Consider the following 16,610-nt stretch of genomic DNA (forward strand, 5'->3'; position numbering starts at 1 on the left):
TTCCTATGGGGTTTCAAGCCCCTTTAGCTCCTTCAGTTCTTTCCCTAACTCCTCCATTGAGGCCCCTAATCATCCAATAAGGTCCTTAGCTAGAATTTCTCTCCCTTCCAGTCCCTTCTCTTCTTCCTTCCCTTCTCTTCTGATTTCTTTCCTCTCTTTCTTCTGTCATGATTCCTGTAGCACACGGTGTCTTCCCAGAATGCAGGAAGTGATAAGAAGCAAAAATGTTTTTGAAGCCTGGAGTAGTGGTGCACACCTTTAATTCCAGAACTTGGGAAGCAGAGGTAGGAAGATCTCTGAGTGTGAGGCCAGGCTGGTCTACATTGTGAGTTCTGGGCCAGCCAGAGCAAATAGTAAGACCCTGTCTCAAAGCAAACCAAAGCAAGACAAAACAAAACGAGTTTTTTTTTTTTAATTAAATATTTATGCATATACATTTTCCTTCTTGGGTAGGCTACATTTCAAGGACTAATAGGATAAATTAATGCATTTTAGTATCCTCTGCTATAATCAAAATCAGTGTTTGAAAAAAATATAGTTTTATAGGTTTTACTGTTGATAAATGATATAACAAAGTTGAGAAACACTCAATAGGTGGACTTAATGCTAATATCCACTTAGAATTCTGAATTTTTTTTTGAATTCTGAATTTTAAAAGGAAAAACCATATGCAACATATAAGTCCCAGAATTTTAAAAACCAGTTTTAGTATCTGCAATTATATTAAATTTATATAAAAAATACTCTGTTGCTTCATTCCAGGCATTAATCCTCTTAATACAAGATTTTGGCAAGATAAATGTCACATTGGCCTCATTAAGTAGATTGTAGTTGAGAAGTTAAATGTTAAGGATGTCATTTGCTGAGAAGTGAAGGTCTTCCATGTGCCTTCCTCCCTTCTTTTACAGAGCCCTGGTTAATCTCACAGCCTCCACAGCATTGAACAAAGATATTGGAAAGCTGCAGAATCGATTTGCAGAAGTGAGGTTCTATTTCCTCTTCCTCCTCCACTATTAGCTGCTATCATGTCTGTGTTCTGTGGGATCATTACTGACAGTTGCCTGTGTACAAACGATAATTGCTAAAAGTCGTTCTCTCAATGGTAAGGCACACACACACAAAGGTGACTGCATTTTGTTCTCATCTTCTGAATTTGTTGCTTTCATGGTCCTTCATCTTTTCTAGAACTTAAAGGTCAAGACTTTTTTCAAGAAGTTCTTTTTGCTTTTGGATCCAAGGCAATATACACATACTATAAGAAAGCCCCAGGGTCTAACTTAAGTACAATTCTTCCTAAATTCCAGTCTGCTTTTCCAGTTTTCATCCTTTATATATTTTACTCTAAACTGTAACCATGTCAGAAATGGCTTCAAAGGATAACACAGTAGTGAATCCATCAAGAGAACTGGGTTACCTTTGCTTCTTTCTTTCTAGGCTGTACATAGGCTTTGTAGGTTCCTTTAAGATCCTTCTACTAATTTTTTTTGTTGTTGTTTAAAACGTGCATCATAATGATAACAAATCCTCGCTAGACAATGCCACCTGACCAGTTGTGGAGTCTATTTATAGGGTGTCATGTGAATGGCAAGCTTGTAATTATGAATGTTTATTTCTTAAATTTAGATTTACTTTCCATACTTTGTAGTGTGCCCCATTCCCAAACGGACAAATCCTTGTCCAGTAAAGAATAAGGAAGCTTTATTTTACTTAATTTAGCAATAGGGGCAACTACATTATTTAACTTCTACAGAATTAGATGGGAAATTGAGTTTAAAAAAAAAAGCAAGAATGAAAGAAAATTAACCAAGTGTTTCTTAAAGAGCTTTAACAGGATTGACAAAGTTGTTGATTAAATTTGAACTTGAGTGGAACAGCCAATAGGACTTACCCCCCCAAAAAATGAATGCTTTCTATTTTAATTGCTAAATTTATACTGATAATTAACGTCATTTTCTTAATGCCCTTAATATTGTGAGCATAACTTATTTATTTATTTATTTATTTATTTATTTATTTAGTGTATTGCTGTAAATTGAACCAGAGGCACCATGCAAGCACACTACCAGCCCCCAAGGGAGTTGCACCTTCAACTCCAGGTGATCTTGTTAAAGGGTCTTGAAATTTCACCTGTGGTTGATAAAGAGTGGGAATGATGTATGTGTGCAATAACACACAAATGCACACACAGACAAATTTTACTAAATTTTTGAGTACATGAGAAATACAAATTCAAAGTTAGGAGTAACAAGTAAAGTCAAATTCATCATGTAAAGGCTATGCTGATAAGCACGCCTTTAACGTTTCATAAGCAAGGACTGTGAGTAGATCCTTAAGCCCCAGTCCCCAGGAAGCATCACATCTCATTAATTTGCATAGCACCATAGCATTTAGAACTTTATTTAAATTTCTAGCACACCTAGGGAATAGAACTCAACTATTAAATCATTCCGACTCTATCAGAGCATCCTGTTAGATGTCAGAAACAAGATGAGGAAATCAAAATAGATAAAAAGCTGGGAAGATGGCTCAGTGATTAAAGTGCTTGCCATGCCAAGTGTGAGGACAGATGTTCCAATTCCCCAGAATCCAACCTAGAGAGAGAAAGAGAACCTCCGGAGCAAGCTGCTTAGAGAGACTAGCCATATGCGCGATCTCTGGGTTTGACTGAGAGACCATGCTTCACTGGATAAGATAGAAAAGCAGCGTTGTAGGATTTCCAACATCAATCTCCGGCCTCTACATGCATGCACATGTACCGCCCCCACCCCCAAATGTACATCCACTCGTGCAAACCCACACCTACAAACGTATACACACACACACACACACACACACACACACACACACACACGAAGAAAAAATAAGTCAACAATAAAACCCCTGCTTGTTGCAAAAAACAAAACAAAACAAAACAAAACTATGAAGTAGACCGAATGCCGAGTGCTGGCTGTTATACATTAGATTCAAGGGCTGGAAGAGCTTGTGCAAGAGCCAGGACTTGAGCACACCAGGCTCAGCCTCTCTCCAGCATCTCTTCACAGGAAAGCCAGAGGCCCTCTTCACAGTCAAGAAGCCCAGGGGAAATCAATCATCTGAGTCCCTCTCTAGTGAGCCTGTACTCTTCTGTATGACAGGTGTTTCCTGGGTTTGCTAGAAATGCAAGCCAAGTGGATTCAGGTCCTGAGTGGCTATGTAACTAAACCCAGTTCATCTGTGAAAAGCAGGGCATGTGGCTAAGGCGATGCAATGTCAAGTGGGCGTCACAGGTGACTCATCAGAGGCCTACCGCCATTTTCCATCTCTGTGTGTTTGGGGGTCCGGGGTGCTTATATCCTTTGCATTTTTGGATAATAGCCCTCCTAACCATTTCCAACTTTTCAGAATTTCATAGCAGAGCGCGTGCAGAGCGCGTTTTCATACCGGAATCTAGTCACGGGTAGGGAATTGGGGGTATAAAAAAAAATTAGTTTTAAAACGGAATCAAAACTAGGAAAGAGGCCTTAGCCAGGGAAATTTGCTCTACAAGAGCTTTTCCTACCTCATGGCTCAGTGACAGCTCGCCTCAACAGAGGACTACATTTCCCAGCGGGCGCTGCGCATTTTACAGGCACAAGCTGGCGGGCTCGGGGCTCGCCTCCGTCCACCTAGCCAATAGGAATGCTCGGCTTGGGCCCTTGCCCGACTAGGAGCACGCGGGAACGGGGGCCTTAAAACTACATTTCCCGATGCACTGGTACACGAATGCTAACCAATCAGCGCCAGGTATTTCGAGGCTCGGGGAGGAGCTGGCTTGGTTAGCCACCCTCATTGGCTAGGCGACGCTTAGTAGAGCCGGAACCCGGGAGCGAGCGAAACGCAATGACATTTCCTCTTTAAATAACCGGAGCCGGGGCCCCTTGGAGAAATGGCCGCGTCGGCAGGTGGGTGGCGTGGTACGGCCGCCGGCAGTGTCGGAGGAGGGAAGCAGGAGCGCGGGCGCCGGCCTTGACCTGAAGAGGCGGCCGTAAGGCGGGAGGGAAGGATGGAGAGACGGCGGGCGCGGAGGCGAGGATGAATGGGGAGGAGGGCGGTGGGCGGCGCGCCCGCGGAGATGGGACGTCTGGGTACCGGCCGCCCGCGAGGCGGTTGAGGGGTACCCTGGCAGTCGCCCTCGGTTGCGCTGCCCTCGGGAGGCTCCCGCCCCGCGCTGTGCCCGGAGCCGAGTCCCCGCGCACCGCTGCTGCCGGCTCGGCTGGCTCGCCTCACACGCTCCCTCCGCGAGCGCGGCGGTCCGGGCTCGCCGGGCTCCCGAGGAGCGCGCCGGCCTGGGAACTTGTTCGCCCTTGTTGAGCTCTCGGCTTCCAGAGCCTATGTCGGCGGTTCTGTGCCTACACACAGGCGTTCGTGTAAGGGGTGGGGGGAAAAACCCACGATGCCGTAAACTGGCTTCGAACTTCTTGTGGTTGTGCGATTTTTCTCCTAGATTTAAGTAAGTCTTCCCCAACACCGAATGGGATTCCGTCTTCAGACACAGCCAACGATACCATGGACCCTTTCCATGCTTGCAGTATTCTTAAGCAACTCAAAACAATGTACGATGAAGGACAGTTGACAGACATTGTAGTGGAAGTGGATCACGGGAAAACATTTTCCTGTCATAGAAACGTTCTTGCTGCAATCAGCCCCTACTTCAGGTATGACGACGGTAGAAACTTATATTACTATCCGTACCAGACTCCCTTTCATCCCCAGTTTTACTCACTTGGTTGTGATACTGAGTTGGGACAAATAAAGACAAGCAATACGTTTATTTTCTGAGAGTAGATAACAGGTCTTGTCTATTAATGAGCCCTTGTTTTGGGGTGGGATTCTAGTGTTCAGATAATTGGGATTTAAGTTATTGGTCTTGTGAGGTGTTCCCAATATGGATGCTGCCGGCCACATGTGAAAAAAATTATAATGCTTTAAAATGAAATTTATTAACTCATTTACACTAAAACATGTCAAGTGCACAGATAGCTACATGTGGCTGGTGGCTGCTGTACTGGGCTACATAGATATAGTGTTTCAGTCATTGGAAGTTGTATGTAGAATTTTAAATATTTGTGATTTTTTTCCCTTTGGTTTTTAGTACATATAACTTTTTTTAGAGTTTAAAACATAGGAATTTGTTCCTTTACAAGTAAACTAGGACTTAGTAGATTGTTTTAATGCGGTGGAATTTTGTAAAAAGTAGTGAAATAAAATAAAGATTATTTATGTCTTACTAAGATTCCCAGAAATATCTCATGCTTTCTTCACTTTCATTTTCTATTCCTTTTTACCATAAAATACTGAAAAGTGAAAGTTTTAAACTTGGATCTGAAAACTTAAGTTCTTATTCTAAGACCGTGATTGGAATAGGTTTTGTGTCAGGTGCTCGATTATTCTAAAAGCCCTTCAGCATACAGAAGTGGTTTGCGAATGATAGACGATCTTGTCAGTCACATTCTTGCTTTATCATTTGAGGTGCTTATAAGGCACACCCCACTGTAATGTTGTACTCCCTAGTTTCTGGTTGCTCTTCCTCAGAATGATGGGTTCAGTACAGTTACATCAGTTCTGATATTTAAAACTGTTTAGTCTTACCTTGGGTCATTGAACCAAGTAGTAATTGTTACAGGACAGAAAGCTGGAAAGAAAAACAGATGAAACCTACAATATAAGGCACAGTTGCTCCTTATCAAACTCTGAATGAGGCTTACTTGATATCTATTGTCTTCTGTAGTCTTAATAATCTTATCTTTGTGCAGTTATTCCCATTTGCATATGGAAAGATCCAGATGAGTGATATCTAAGTCATTCAAATGGCAGAACTAGATTTTATTCCAAAATTAGACTTACTGTGTGACACTTAATAAAATGGGTCAAGTAGGTCTCCATTCAAGTTTCTGTTTAAAAAGAATGAAACAAAACTATATTCTCTTCGAATAGTAAGAAATAAGTAAAAACTTCAAAGTAAAAATTTTCTCATTGAAACCTTGTTCTCTAGAGGATACCATATAAATGTCATGGACGATTTGAATGCCTACATAAAAGAGGTGTAGTTACAGTAGTTAGTAGTCTCTAGTAAGTCAGATGCTTTGAAATGCCGTTCACATAAAATGTTGCTAGAGGACTGAAAAACCAAGTTCTTGTTTCTGCATAGACGTTTCCCAGCTTTCCTGATGTGGGAATCACAGAAATCATACTTAATAATTTCGAAGCCTTGCATTGCAGTTGAAAGGATTAGAACAGCTGGAAATTTGACGTGGCTGCTTCCTGATCCAGTGACTTACTAAAATTGAAAAGTATTTGCTACTTAGGATTTTGTGCAAGGAAGTACTCCCAATGTATCAAGTATGTGCAGAACCTATTAGGGAACTCAGTCGAGATATCAGACCATTGCCATGTGTTAGCCTAGTCTGTTGAGGGCAGGAGTGGTTCCCATGATAAACGGATATAAGATGGTGTTCTGTCATGGGAGTCAGTCTGTACCTAGTGAAGGCCTGTATTTTTCTTTTTAATTGATAGGTATGTTGGTGACTCATTCAACCCCTGAATTTAAAAGCAGCTCAAACATAGGAACATTTGACTTCAGTCTAGTGGTAATATCAAACCTAAAATTTACATTATTGACATAAAAAGAGACATAGTCTATACTCCAAGTTTGGCCCTTGTATTCTCAAGGTTTCTCATATTACATATTAAAATTCTATGTATTAAGGGCTGGAGAGATGGGTCAATGGTTAAGAGCACTCCTCTTGTAGAGGACCCAAATTTAGTTCTTAACACCCATATCAAGCCACTCACAACCACCTGTAACTCTAATTCCAGGGGACCTAATGTCCTTTTCTAAACTCTGCAGGCATCTCCACTCACCCCACACCCACATATATGTACATAAATAAAAAGAATAAAATCTTAAAAAACAAAACCCATGTATTTGGTGGGGCCTTCAAAGGTGTCTGCGCATTTCCCATTTAGGAGACTTTTCACAGTGTAACAAAACAAGTGCAGAATGACTAGATCTCAGTTACTTTATCCCAGATACCACACCAATTCAAGTATCTAGTAAGCATCCCAGATGCTTTTCAAAAAGAATAAAAATATATCTTTTCTCATAGGACTTTAGGAAGAAAAAAAATGTGTTAAGAGTTTCCTAGAATGGTTGGATGTGACAGTTCATGCCTTTAATCCCAGCACATGGGGACCAGAAGCAGGGACATCTCTGAATCTGAGGCTAGCCTAGTCTCTACATAGTTCCAGGACAGTGCTATATGAAAAGATCGTGTCTCAAAATAATAGTAACAACAAAACTTTCTTTAGAATGAAACCTTACAGAAAGGTAATGATGTTTATAAATGAGTAATACTTAAGTGTTTTATCTGTTTAATGTTTGGGAAAGAAGGTTTCAAAAATACACTCATTTAAAACAAGAAAAAAAAAAACAAACATCTTAACTAAAGTGTATGCCCAGGCTATTCTGGAATTTACTGTTGCTCCGGATACTGTGGATTTATGGCCACCCTCGCACTTCAGCCTTCCACTAACTGAGATTATACACAGCTGCACCCATCTAAGAAGCTTGTTCTGTAGGGTGTACTTTGGCAAATTTAAAAGTAATTTCCAAAGAATCAGTGATGTGTTTAAAACTTAAACTCTTTAGAAAAAAGGCATATTAACCCTACCGTAACTTTTTTGTAGGGACATAAATAGGTAAAATACAGGAACTTTACCTGAGAAAATGAAGTTTATCTAGTATGAAGGGTTTTCAAAGTGTCCAAGAGTAAGTAAAGTGGTCTTTTAAAGGTGTAGGTGAAAAGTATGGACCTTTGAAGAATGCTTGCTCTTTCTGAGATGAAATTTACTTTGTCTACCCGATATAGTTTTCCCTGGGCTATCAAGAATTTTATTAGACTGCTTTGTGCTTAGGACTCGTTATGCCATATTGATGGTATCTTGAGCTTTTTCTGAGACATGACAATATAAGGTCCATTAGCCATAAGGCAATTTGATTGGAAGCTTGGATGGGTGCTACAAGGCCAGTCAGATCTGAAATACATCATTTACAGTTTTTCCTTCTGTAGCTAACATATAAGAACAGAATCCTGCCCCTGTGCCTCCTTCAGTTCTTACGTGGGCTCTGATGAGACTGAGAAACCCAGTTAACACAAGATCTAATTAATAAGAGATGCCTATCTGTATCTTATTTTATTTGACCAAAGGGATTTTTACAAGAAAGTGAAGTACAATTGTCAAGGGATGTCAGGTCGAGTGGCTCTGGATCAGGGTGATAAATTCCAGGGATGTTATGTAGGGATATATATGAGTTGGGGAGTTGAAAGGTAAGAGTTTGACTTCAGAGTTTGTTTATTCGGGCTCACTCCAGTCACAATTTCCCAGTTACTCTAACAATCAAAGCTGTTTTCCAGTCTTGATAGATGGAGGACCTCCATCCCAAAAGAATCTCCATAGTGCTTGCTACAGAGAAAGACAGACAGACACAGAGAGAGGCGCCCCCACAGGCCCTTTCATCCGCTGTAGTTCCCCAGGTGATTTCAACTTGAAGCAATCTGCCAGTGTACCATATTTTTAGATTGTATGTATTTAACTCCTTTGGCACAAGATGGAATGGCCCTTAGAACTGAGCTTTTGGGATTAACTGGAGTTAAGTCTTCATGCTAGATGATCAGTTTTCAGAATGGCTTATATATGTGATGACTTTATAGTCCTAAAAGTTTCCATTTGTGGTACATATAAAATATTAATCTTTTTCTTTCTTAGATCCATGTTCACTAGTGGCCTTACAGAAAGTACTCAGAAAGAAGTTCGAATCATCGGTGTTGAAGCTGAATCAATGGATTTAGTACTGAATTATGCCTATACCTCTAGAGTTATTCTGACAGAGGCCAATGTTCAAGCCTTGTTCACTACAGCTAGCATCTTCCAAATTCCTTCCATACAAGACCAGTGTGCTAAGTATATGATTAGTCATTTGGATCCACAGAATTCTATTGGAGTCTTTATCTTTGCTGACCATTATGGTCATCAGGAACTTGGAGATCGATCAAAAGAATATATTCGTAAAAAGTTTCTGTGTGTCACCAAAGAACAAGAGTTTCTCCAGCTGACAAAAGACCAACTCATAAGCATATTAGATAGTGATGACTTAAATGTCGATCGGGAAGAACATGTTTATGAAAGCATTATAAGGTGGTTTGAACATGAGCAGAATGAAAGAGAAGTACACCTTCCAGAAATTTTTGCCAAATGTATACGTTTTCCTCTAATGGAAGATACATTTATTGAGAAAATTCCTCCTCAGTTTGCGCAGGCCATAGTCAAAAGTTGTGGAGAAAAGGGACCCTCCAACACCAATGGCTGTACACAGAGGCTTGGAATGACTGCTTCTGAAATGATCATATGTTTTGATGCTGCACACAAACACTCAGGAAAGAAGCAAACAGTGCCTTGTCTAGATATAGTCACAGGAAGAGTGTTTAAACTATGCAAACCACCAAATGACCTAAGAGAAGTTGGGATTCTTGTTTCACCAGATAATGACATATACATTGCAGGAGGGTACAGGCCAAGCAGCAGTGAGGTGTCCATCGATCATAAAGCAGAAAATGATTTTTGGATGTATGACCATTCCACCAACAGATGGCTTTCCAAGCCATCCTTGCTTCGGGCCAGAATAGGCTGCAAACTAGTACACTGTTGTGGTAAAACGTATGCAATTGGAGGGCGTGTCTATGAGGGCGATGGAAGGAACTCCCTGAAGTCTGTGGAGTGCTATGACAGCCGAGAGAACTGCTGGGTGACTGTCTGCGCCATGCCCGTTGCAATGGAGTTTCACAACGCCGTGGAGCACAAAGAGAAAATCTACGTCTTACAGGGTAGGTAGCAAAAGGGTTCTTCAGCAAAGAGTTATATGCCCAGGGTGCTTTATGTACTGATAGCAAAGTAGCTAACTCTTCCTAGTAGTTACTACTTCCTAACCATAAATTGTGCTGCAACAGTCTCTTAGAAAATCAAGGTCAAAAGCATTGAACATTTTGAAATCTTTTTAAGTTACTGAAATGGTTGGTTCTCTGTTTTTTGAGTTATGTTTGGATCTCATAAAGTGTTTTTAAAAGCATAATAAGTTTATTATTGACTATTTCAGAGCATTTTCAAATAAACAATAAACAAGAGATGTGGCAACTACTTTTTATGGAACTTAATGACTGAGTTTACTGGAGTCGCACACACTGTTCATTTATTACCAAGGAGATTTGTTTCTCTTCCAAGATTTTTTTTTAATATATATATGTCTAAGCATTTTGCCTGCATTTATGTCTGTGTACCAGGTGCATGCAGTGTTCACAGAGGCCAAATTAATAGGGTGTTGGATCACCTGGAACTGGAGTTATTGACAGTTGTAAACTGCCATGTGGGTTCTGGAAACTGAACCCAGATCCTCTGGAAGAGCAGAGCCGCAAGTGTTTTTAAACATGAACTTTATTTCCAGTTCTATCGGGCTTTTGTTTGTTTTAAATGTTAGGTATGTGGGCATTTTGCCTGAATGTATGTGTATATATCACATGCATACTTGGTGACTGCAGAAGCCAAAAGAGAGATACCCTGGAACTAGAGTTACAGATGGTTGTGAGCTGCCCTGTGGATGCTGAGATTCAAACCTGAGTCCTCTAAAAGAATAGCTGGTGCTCTTAGCTGCTGATCCACTTTCTGGTGCCCACAAGGGTTTTAATAGTTATGAAACTTAACTACAAAGGCTTGAAATTATGTTCTTTAGATCTTAGCTTTTTAAGCATTTTATGTATGAGTGTGTGGGCCAGGCATTAACATTGGGTGTTTTTCTATTGTTGGCCACCTTATTTTTTAAGACAGGCTCTCACTGAAACTGGAGCTTATCAATTGAGTTGATTGGCTTGCCTTCAGATTCCTCAGGAATCCGGTTTTCTCTGCTTTCTCGGTGCCGTGGTTATATAGGTGTGCCACTGTGTCCAGCTTTTTCCTGGATCCTACGGATCTGAACTCAGATTCTCATGGTGATATTGCAAACACTTTACCTGCTGAGCTGTCTCCCCAGCCCCTTTTCATTTTTCTTAATGTTTTAGTTGCTATGATTTTGAATGCAGTGTAGATAATTCTAAAATCCTTATTCATTTACCATGTTTCTTAGTGGATTATATTCAAATATTTCCTTATAACTACTTTAATAAACCAGGAACAATCAATGTAAATTTTCATGAAGATATACATGGTTATTTTTAAGCCTTATCCCATTTTTTAAAATGATATTCTTTGCTCTAATTCTTTGACTTAATTTCTCTAAGAAGCCTGGATATGTTTGCTTTAAGTTGCTTATTCTGTAGAATTAATTAAGGTGTAGTACTATCTGGTACTATATTTTAGTTAAATGAAAGGATGTCATGGTTTGGGTTTATCTTTGCAAAATGTAAGAATGGGTGCATAATTCATCCAATATGGTTATATTATCCAGTGTGATGAAGTGTGCTTTTCTCCCCCTCTTCCCCTCCCCCAGCACCCCCTTCCCCATGTATTGTGTTACTACCAAAAGTAGTTTATAAAGATAATTTTAAGGCTCCCTCATTGGAATGTGGGGCTGTATATTAATGCAGATACTATAGCAGAACAGCGATAACTTAGTAGGACTTAAGCAGCAGAGCGAATAATCTGTAACCGGAGGCTTTATTTTATATAAGAATCTATAGCCCTGAGGTTTTTTTTTTTTTTTTTAATTATTATTTATTTTCTGTGTATGAGTATACTGTCACTCTCTTCAGACACACTAGAAGAGGGCATCAGATCCCATTACAGATGCTTGTGAGCTACCATGTGGTTGTTGGGAATTGAACTCAGAACCTTTGGAAGAGCAGTCAGTGCTCTTAACTGCTGACCATCTCTCCAGCCCCCTGCCCTGAGAGTTTTTTAAAAATGCTTAGCATTGGTTTTAGTTTAGTAAAGAGAAGTTGAGACTTTTTAAATCAACTTTTTTTTATAAGAAATTTGTAGAGAGCTGGGACATATAAGATGTCTTAACTCCCATTTTCTTTATCAAGAATACTGTAATATGTTAGTCATAATAGAAAGAGGAGGTGATATGTAAGCAAAAGACAGGGCTTAAATAAAGTGAAATGTCACTCTTATTAAGTAGGCAATTTAATTTATAGATGAGAATATCTTTAATTTAGAATAGTTTAAAGGGAACCTTAACTTAGAATGCGGTATTCCTTTCTAACCTCCAAAACCTCCTTATGTGTATATAACCTGATAACTGTTGAAGAAGGTTTTGTCTTACAGACTGAGCATCCATCCCTAATGGAAAAAGCCAAAATGTTTTGAAATCTGAGACTTTTTAAAGTGGTTCTACATTCCATTCCTGACCTTATATAAGAGTTTGTAGTCTAAACTCAGGCACTAAAGATACTGTAGTAATTTATGTTTTGACTTGGAGTAATCCCCAAGATTATATATATATATATATATATATATATATATATATATATACTCTAAAATCTGAAATACTTAAAAGTCTCAAGCACTTCAGATAAAGTATATTCAGCCTGTTTTGCCTATAACTGCTGAAGTATAAATTTAATCTGCCATAGAGTTGATACTGTTATCACAAAGACATTATTCAATGTTCCCATTAAACTGGGCATAGCTGTCAGACCTATAATTTCAGCTCTCTGGAGGATAAAGTAGGATTTCAAAGTTAAGATCAGCCTGAGTTCAGGCTAGAGACCTTATCAAAAAGCAAAGCAATGTTATATCATTAGTGAGATCTTGTCAATATTCACAATTTTAATACTTACTGACATTTCCTATTGATAGTCTGGCTCAGTATACACACCATTTTATTGTCAGTTTAGAATAGTAACTGACTCAATATCAGTTCCATAAATTGTTTTGAAATTTGTCTTTGCTTTATAACAACATTCACAAACACATGTGTGACCCACAAGTACAAATCTAAACAATTCCATATGTTATTTTCTAATCAAGTACCACACATGTATGTAATGTATTTTTTATGGTGAAGTTGTGTGTGTTCATGTTCCTGCCTTAGTCTTCCCAGGTCATTCAAACCAGTGCAGGCTGGCTGTAATATTACTGTTACTTTGTATGTTCTAGGAGGCAAGTATTTGGAAAATGTAGTCTTCAGAGGTTGGAATTAAAGATGCAACCAAACATGAAAATTTACATATTTGTTCCCTTTTCTTTTTTTAGGAGAATTTTTCCTCTTTTATGAGCCTCAAAAAGACTACTGGGGGTTTTTAACACCCATGACTGTGCCTAGAATCCAGGGCTTAGCGGCCGTGTACAAAGACTCAATCTACTACATAGCTGGAACCTGTGGAAATCATCAGCGTGTGTTTACTGTTGAAGCCTATGATATTGAGCTAAATAAATGGACTCGTAAAAAGGACTTTCCATGTGACCAGTCTATAAATCCATACCTTAAGCTAGTACTTTTCCAGAATAAACTCCATTTATTTGTGCGAGCTACTCAAGTGACTGTTGAAGAACATATCTTCAGAACCAGCAGGAAAAATTCTCTTTACCAATATGATGACATTGCTGACCAGTGGATGAAAGTGTATGAGACCCCAGACCGGCTGTGGGACCTTGGCCGCCATTTTGAGTGTGCAGTGGCTAAACTCTATCCTCAGTGTCTTCAGAAAGTTCTTTAATTAAAGTAGCAGGCCAAAGCACGTCACTGGCATCTCATACTAAGGAAGCTTGTTTAGGAAATGCTATTAACATGGAAGAAAGCTAACAGTTTTGTATTCAGAAATGGGTGCTCATAAAGATTGTGGTGTGGGGAGGGATTTGCTTTTACCTTCATGATATTTTTATTTCGGTCAGGAAAGGTATCAAAGTGCAATTATCAGCATTTTTCCACCCCTGGCATAAAAGTATCATCCTAGAATTTTATGATCAATAGTTGCTGAGAAACCAGGTGAATTCAAGACAACTATGCACTCTTGAAAAGCAGAGTATTCCTGGGTAGAGACATCCAAACTGGTTAACGTGACTTTATTTTAAATACGGGTAACAATGTGAGGCAATATCATTTATTTAGCTGTGATCTCTGTAACACAGAGAAGCACTAACTTAGATCCTCAGTCTTACTATTTATATCTATTTACATATATATTTTTGTGTACTGTTTTTAAGTGTACGATATTTAAATGTCAGTAGACTGAAGGAAAACTCAGTTCTCAGAATGAACTTTTAGTCAGATTGTTTCATATTTCTCATGTAACTTTTAAGTTAAGCTACAAGGTTAAAGTGGCAGTTTTCTGTCCATAACTTTTTTAAGTGCTAACACTGTCTCATTTTTTAAAATCCCAGAAAGGGCTCAGATTTGCAGGTGACTGGTGCTCGTATAAGTTAATTCACGTGTAGTTAGATTGATTTAAATGGTTTATGAGTCTGTGTTTATCTTTCAGATTAGCATGCTAGTTCCATGGTTCTGGCACTTTACCTTGTGACTCCATGAGGTCTGCTATTTATGTGATAGGATATGGCCGATGGCCATTGGTCTAACTGGATTCAGTTTTACAATTCCAAGTTTGCACTAACATGGGCTGTTTTGTTGCCCAAACTCTTTTTCCATCCTCTACCTTTCCAGTCATTGTTGGTATCCTGAAAGTTAACTAATAATGTGAAGTTTTAACACCTACTTATAAAATTCTGGTTTTTAGAAACAAGAGTCTTGGAGTGGTCTAATAATTCAGTGGCTTATAAGGTTCATACTACAACACAGTACTCTCTTTTTTGCACTCAACAGTGATGAATATTTTTATGTTGAAACACTTTTAGCTGAAGGCGATCTAGAAGGAAGGATGAGTGAGTGAACAGAGTCATAGGTTTCTGTACTTTAGGTACTAAGGCGCTGTTCATATTGAACTGATAAGTTTCTCACAGTTAGTTAGGAATATTAACATAAACTTCTTTCACCTAAGGCAGGTATTTAGGTCGATAACATATTCATTACTCTGCCTACTATAACTGATAAAGAATATTACACATAAGGCAGAGCTTGTCCTCAGTCAGAACAAATTCTCTTAAAGAGAATCAGTTTGATTCAGTGTAAGGTGATAGATACTGTGAAACAAATCAAAAACATTGCCTCTTGCATCACATACCTCCTTTTCCAGAAACTTTATAGACTGCTTTACAAAGGCCCTACAAGTAGAGAGAGTTCTCTGAAGCAGTTCAAGTGGACAGCGTTCATTGAACGAGTGTGTATGTGTCCTCCACAGCTGGATGTGTGGCTTCTCCTAGTCTCTATAAATTTTGTCAGCCAATATTTTTTTTAACCTCTCTAGTTTATCTTGTGTTTTCTTTCTTTCTTTCTTTTTTTTTTTTATGCTGTTTTAGGGTTATTTCTGTGAATTTTTTGAATTGCATTATAGTTTTGTATTGCTAATGAGAGGGAAGATAATTTTTACAAGAGATATCCATGTAATTTATTTTTAAAAGCTTTGTTGAGTAGCTAAGGTTTCCTGCCACTTTGACAATCTCTGTATTTAGGAAAATTCATTACTTGAATACATGACATAGAACATTGAGTTAGCAATGTACATGTACCGTATACAATATGTAAGAGAACAATACACTGTGGCTAATTCTACACTAGATTTACTCTGTTGATCTGTACAACAATTGGTCCTTCTGTCATAACTGTGTATATTGAGGGAATCATTTAAGAATAGTGTATCAAAGCCAAGGTTTAGAATTTGCTCTGGGAGTAGAATATATATTCAATTTTGTATGAACAATTTGTTTACATTATATAGCTGGGATATTTTGCCACTTTTAAAATGATTTCAGAAAAGGTCCTAGGAAACAGATTAGTGATATGTGTGGGTTTATGTGTAGAAATTTAAGGTACATTTTCATAGTCTGAAAATATAAGTGAAAGGCACAATGGCTACAGCAGGATTCAAAGATCTAACAAATGCCAATCTCTCTTTATGTTTCTGCATTTGAATGTACGCAGCACTTTTCCTATATAGTTCTATACAAAGAAAGCTGAACTAGGTGTAACTCTGTTGTAGGACTGAAGAAATTTTTATTTATGTCTGTCTTTGTTTCTTGTTATCCTACAAAGTTGATGTGTAAACATCAAGTTGATTTCATTGGTGCATGAGGAAAAGTGGATGTGCTCTGTCAGGAACCGGAGTCCCATGTGAAGAGTTTAGATGGCATTCAATGTTCAGTGCTCAGGTATGTAGTAAGTACTGTAGTCCTATGGGGCAAATGTGTAGATATTTTTAAACATTTTGCCGTAATTGCACAATTTTTGCATTTTTACCTGATGTCATTGTTTCTTGTAATAAAACCTTTTCTGATTGAAAACTGCCAGTGTTGTAAACTGATCTGAAGAATGAATTTTACAAAATTAAAATTGGGTGAAAATCACAAACTATCTCATGTCATGGTAGAATGAAATAATATTTTAACCTATTAAATATCTGACTTGTGACATAAAATGAACTAGTTAGTATTACCAATAACTACTTTATTCTGATCTAGCCTAAAATGTCCTCGATGCTTCTCATATCCCA

General features: G+C 38.6%; 1 protein-coding gene across 1 annotated transcript; it reads left to right on the plus strand.

Annotated features, from left to right (window-relative positions):
• The first annotated feature begins 3,690 nt into the window (after nucleotides 1–3,690).
• Kbtbd8 (kelch repeat and BTB domain containing 8) lies at nucleotides 3,691–16,401 on the plus strand. Its single transcript, XM_034511303.2, has 4 exons — nucleotides 3,691–3,920; nucleotides 4,463–4,673; nucleotides 8,785–9,899; nucleotides 13,261–16,401. Exons 1-4 carry the CDS (start codon nucleotides 3,905–3,907, stop codon nucleotides 13,722–13,724), a joined length of 1,806 nt encoding a protein of 601 aa, XP_034367194.1. The 5' UTR covers nucleotides 3,691–3,904; the 3' UTR covers nucleotides 13,725–16,401.
• The last annotated feature ends 209 nt before the right edge of the window (nucleotides 16,402–16,610 follow it).

Source organism: Arvicanthis niloticus, chromosome 9 (assembly GCF_011762505.2).
Source record: "Arvicanthis niloticus isolate mArvNil1 chromosome 9, mArvNil1.pat.X, whole genome shotgun sequence".
NCBI classification, from domain to species: Eukaryota; Metazoa; Chordata; class Mammalia; order Rodentia; family Muridae; genus Arvicanthis; species Arvicanthis niloticus.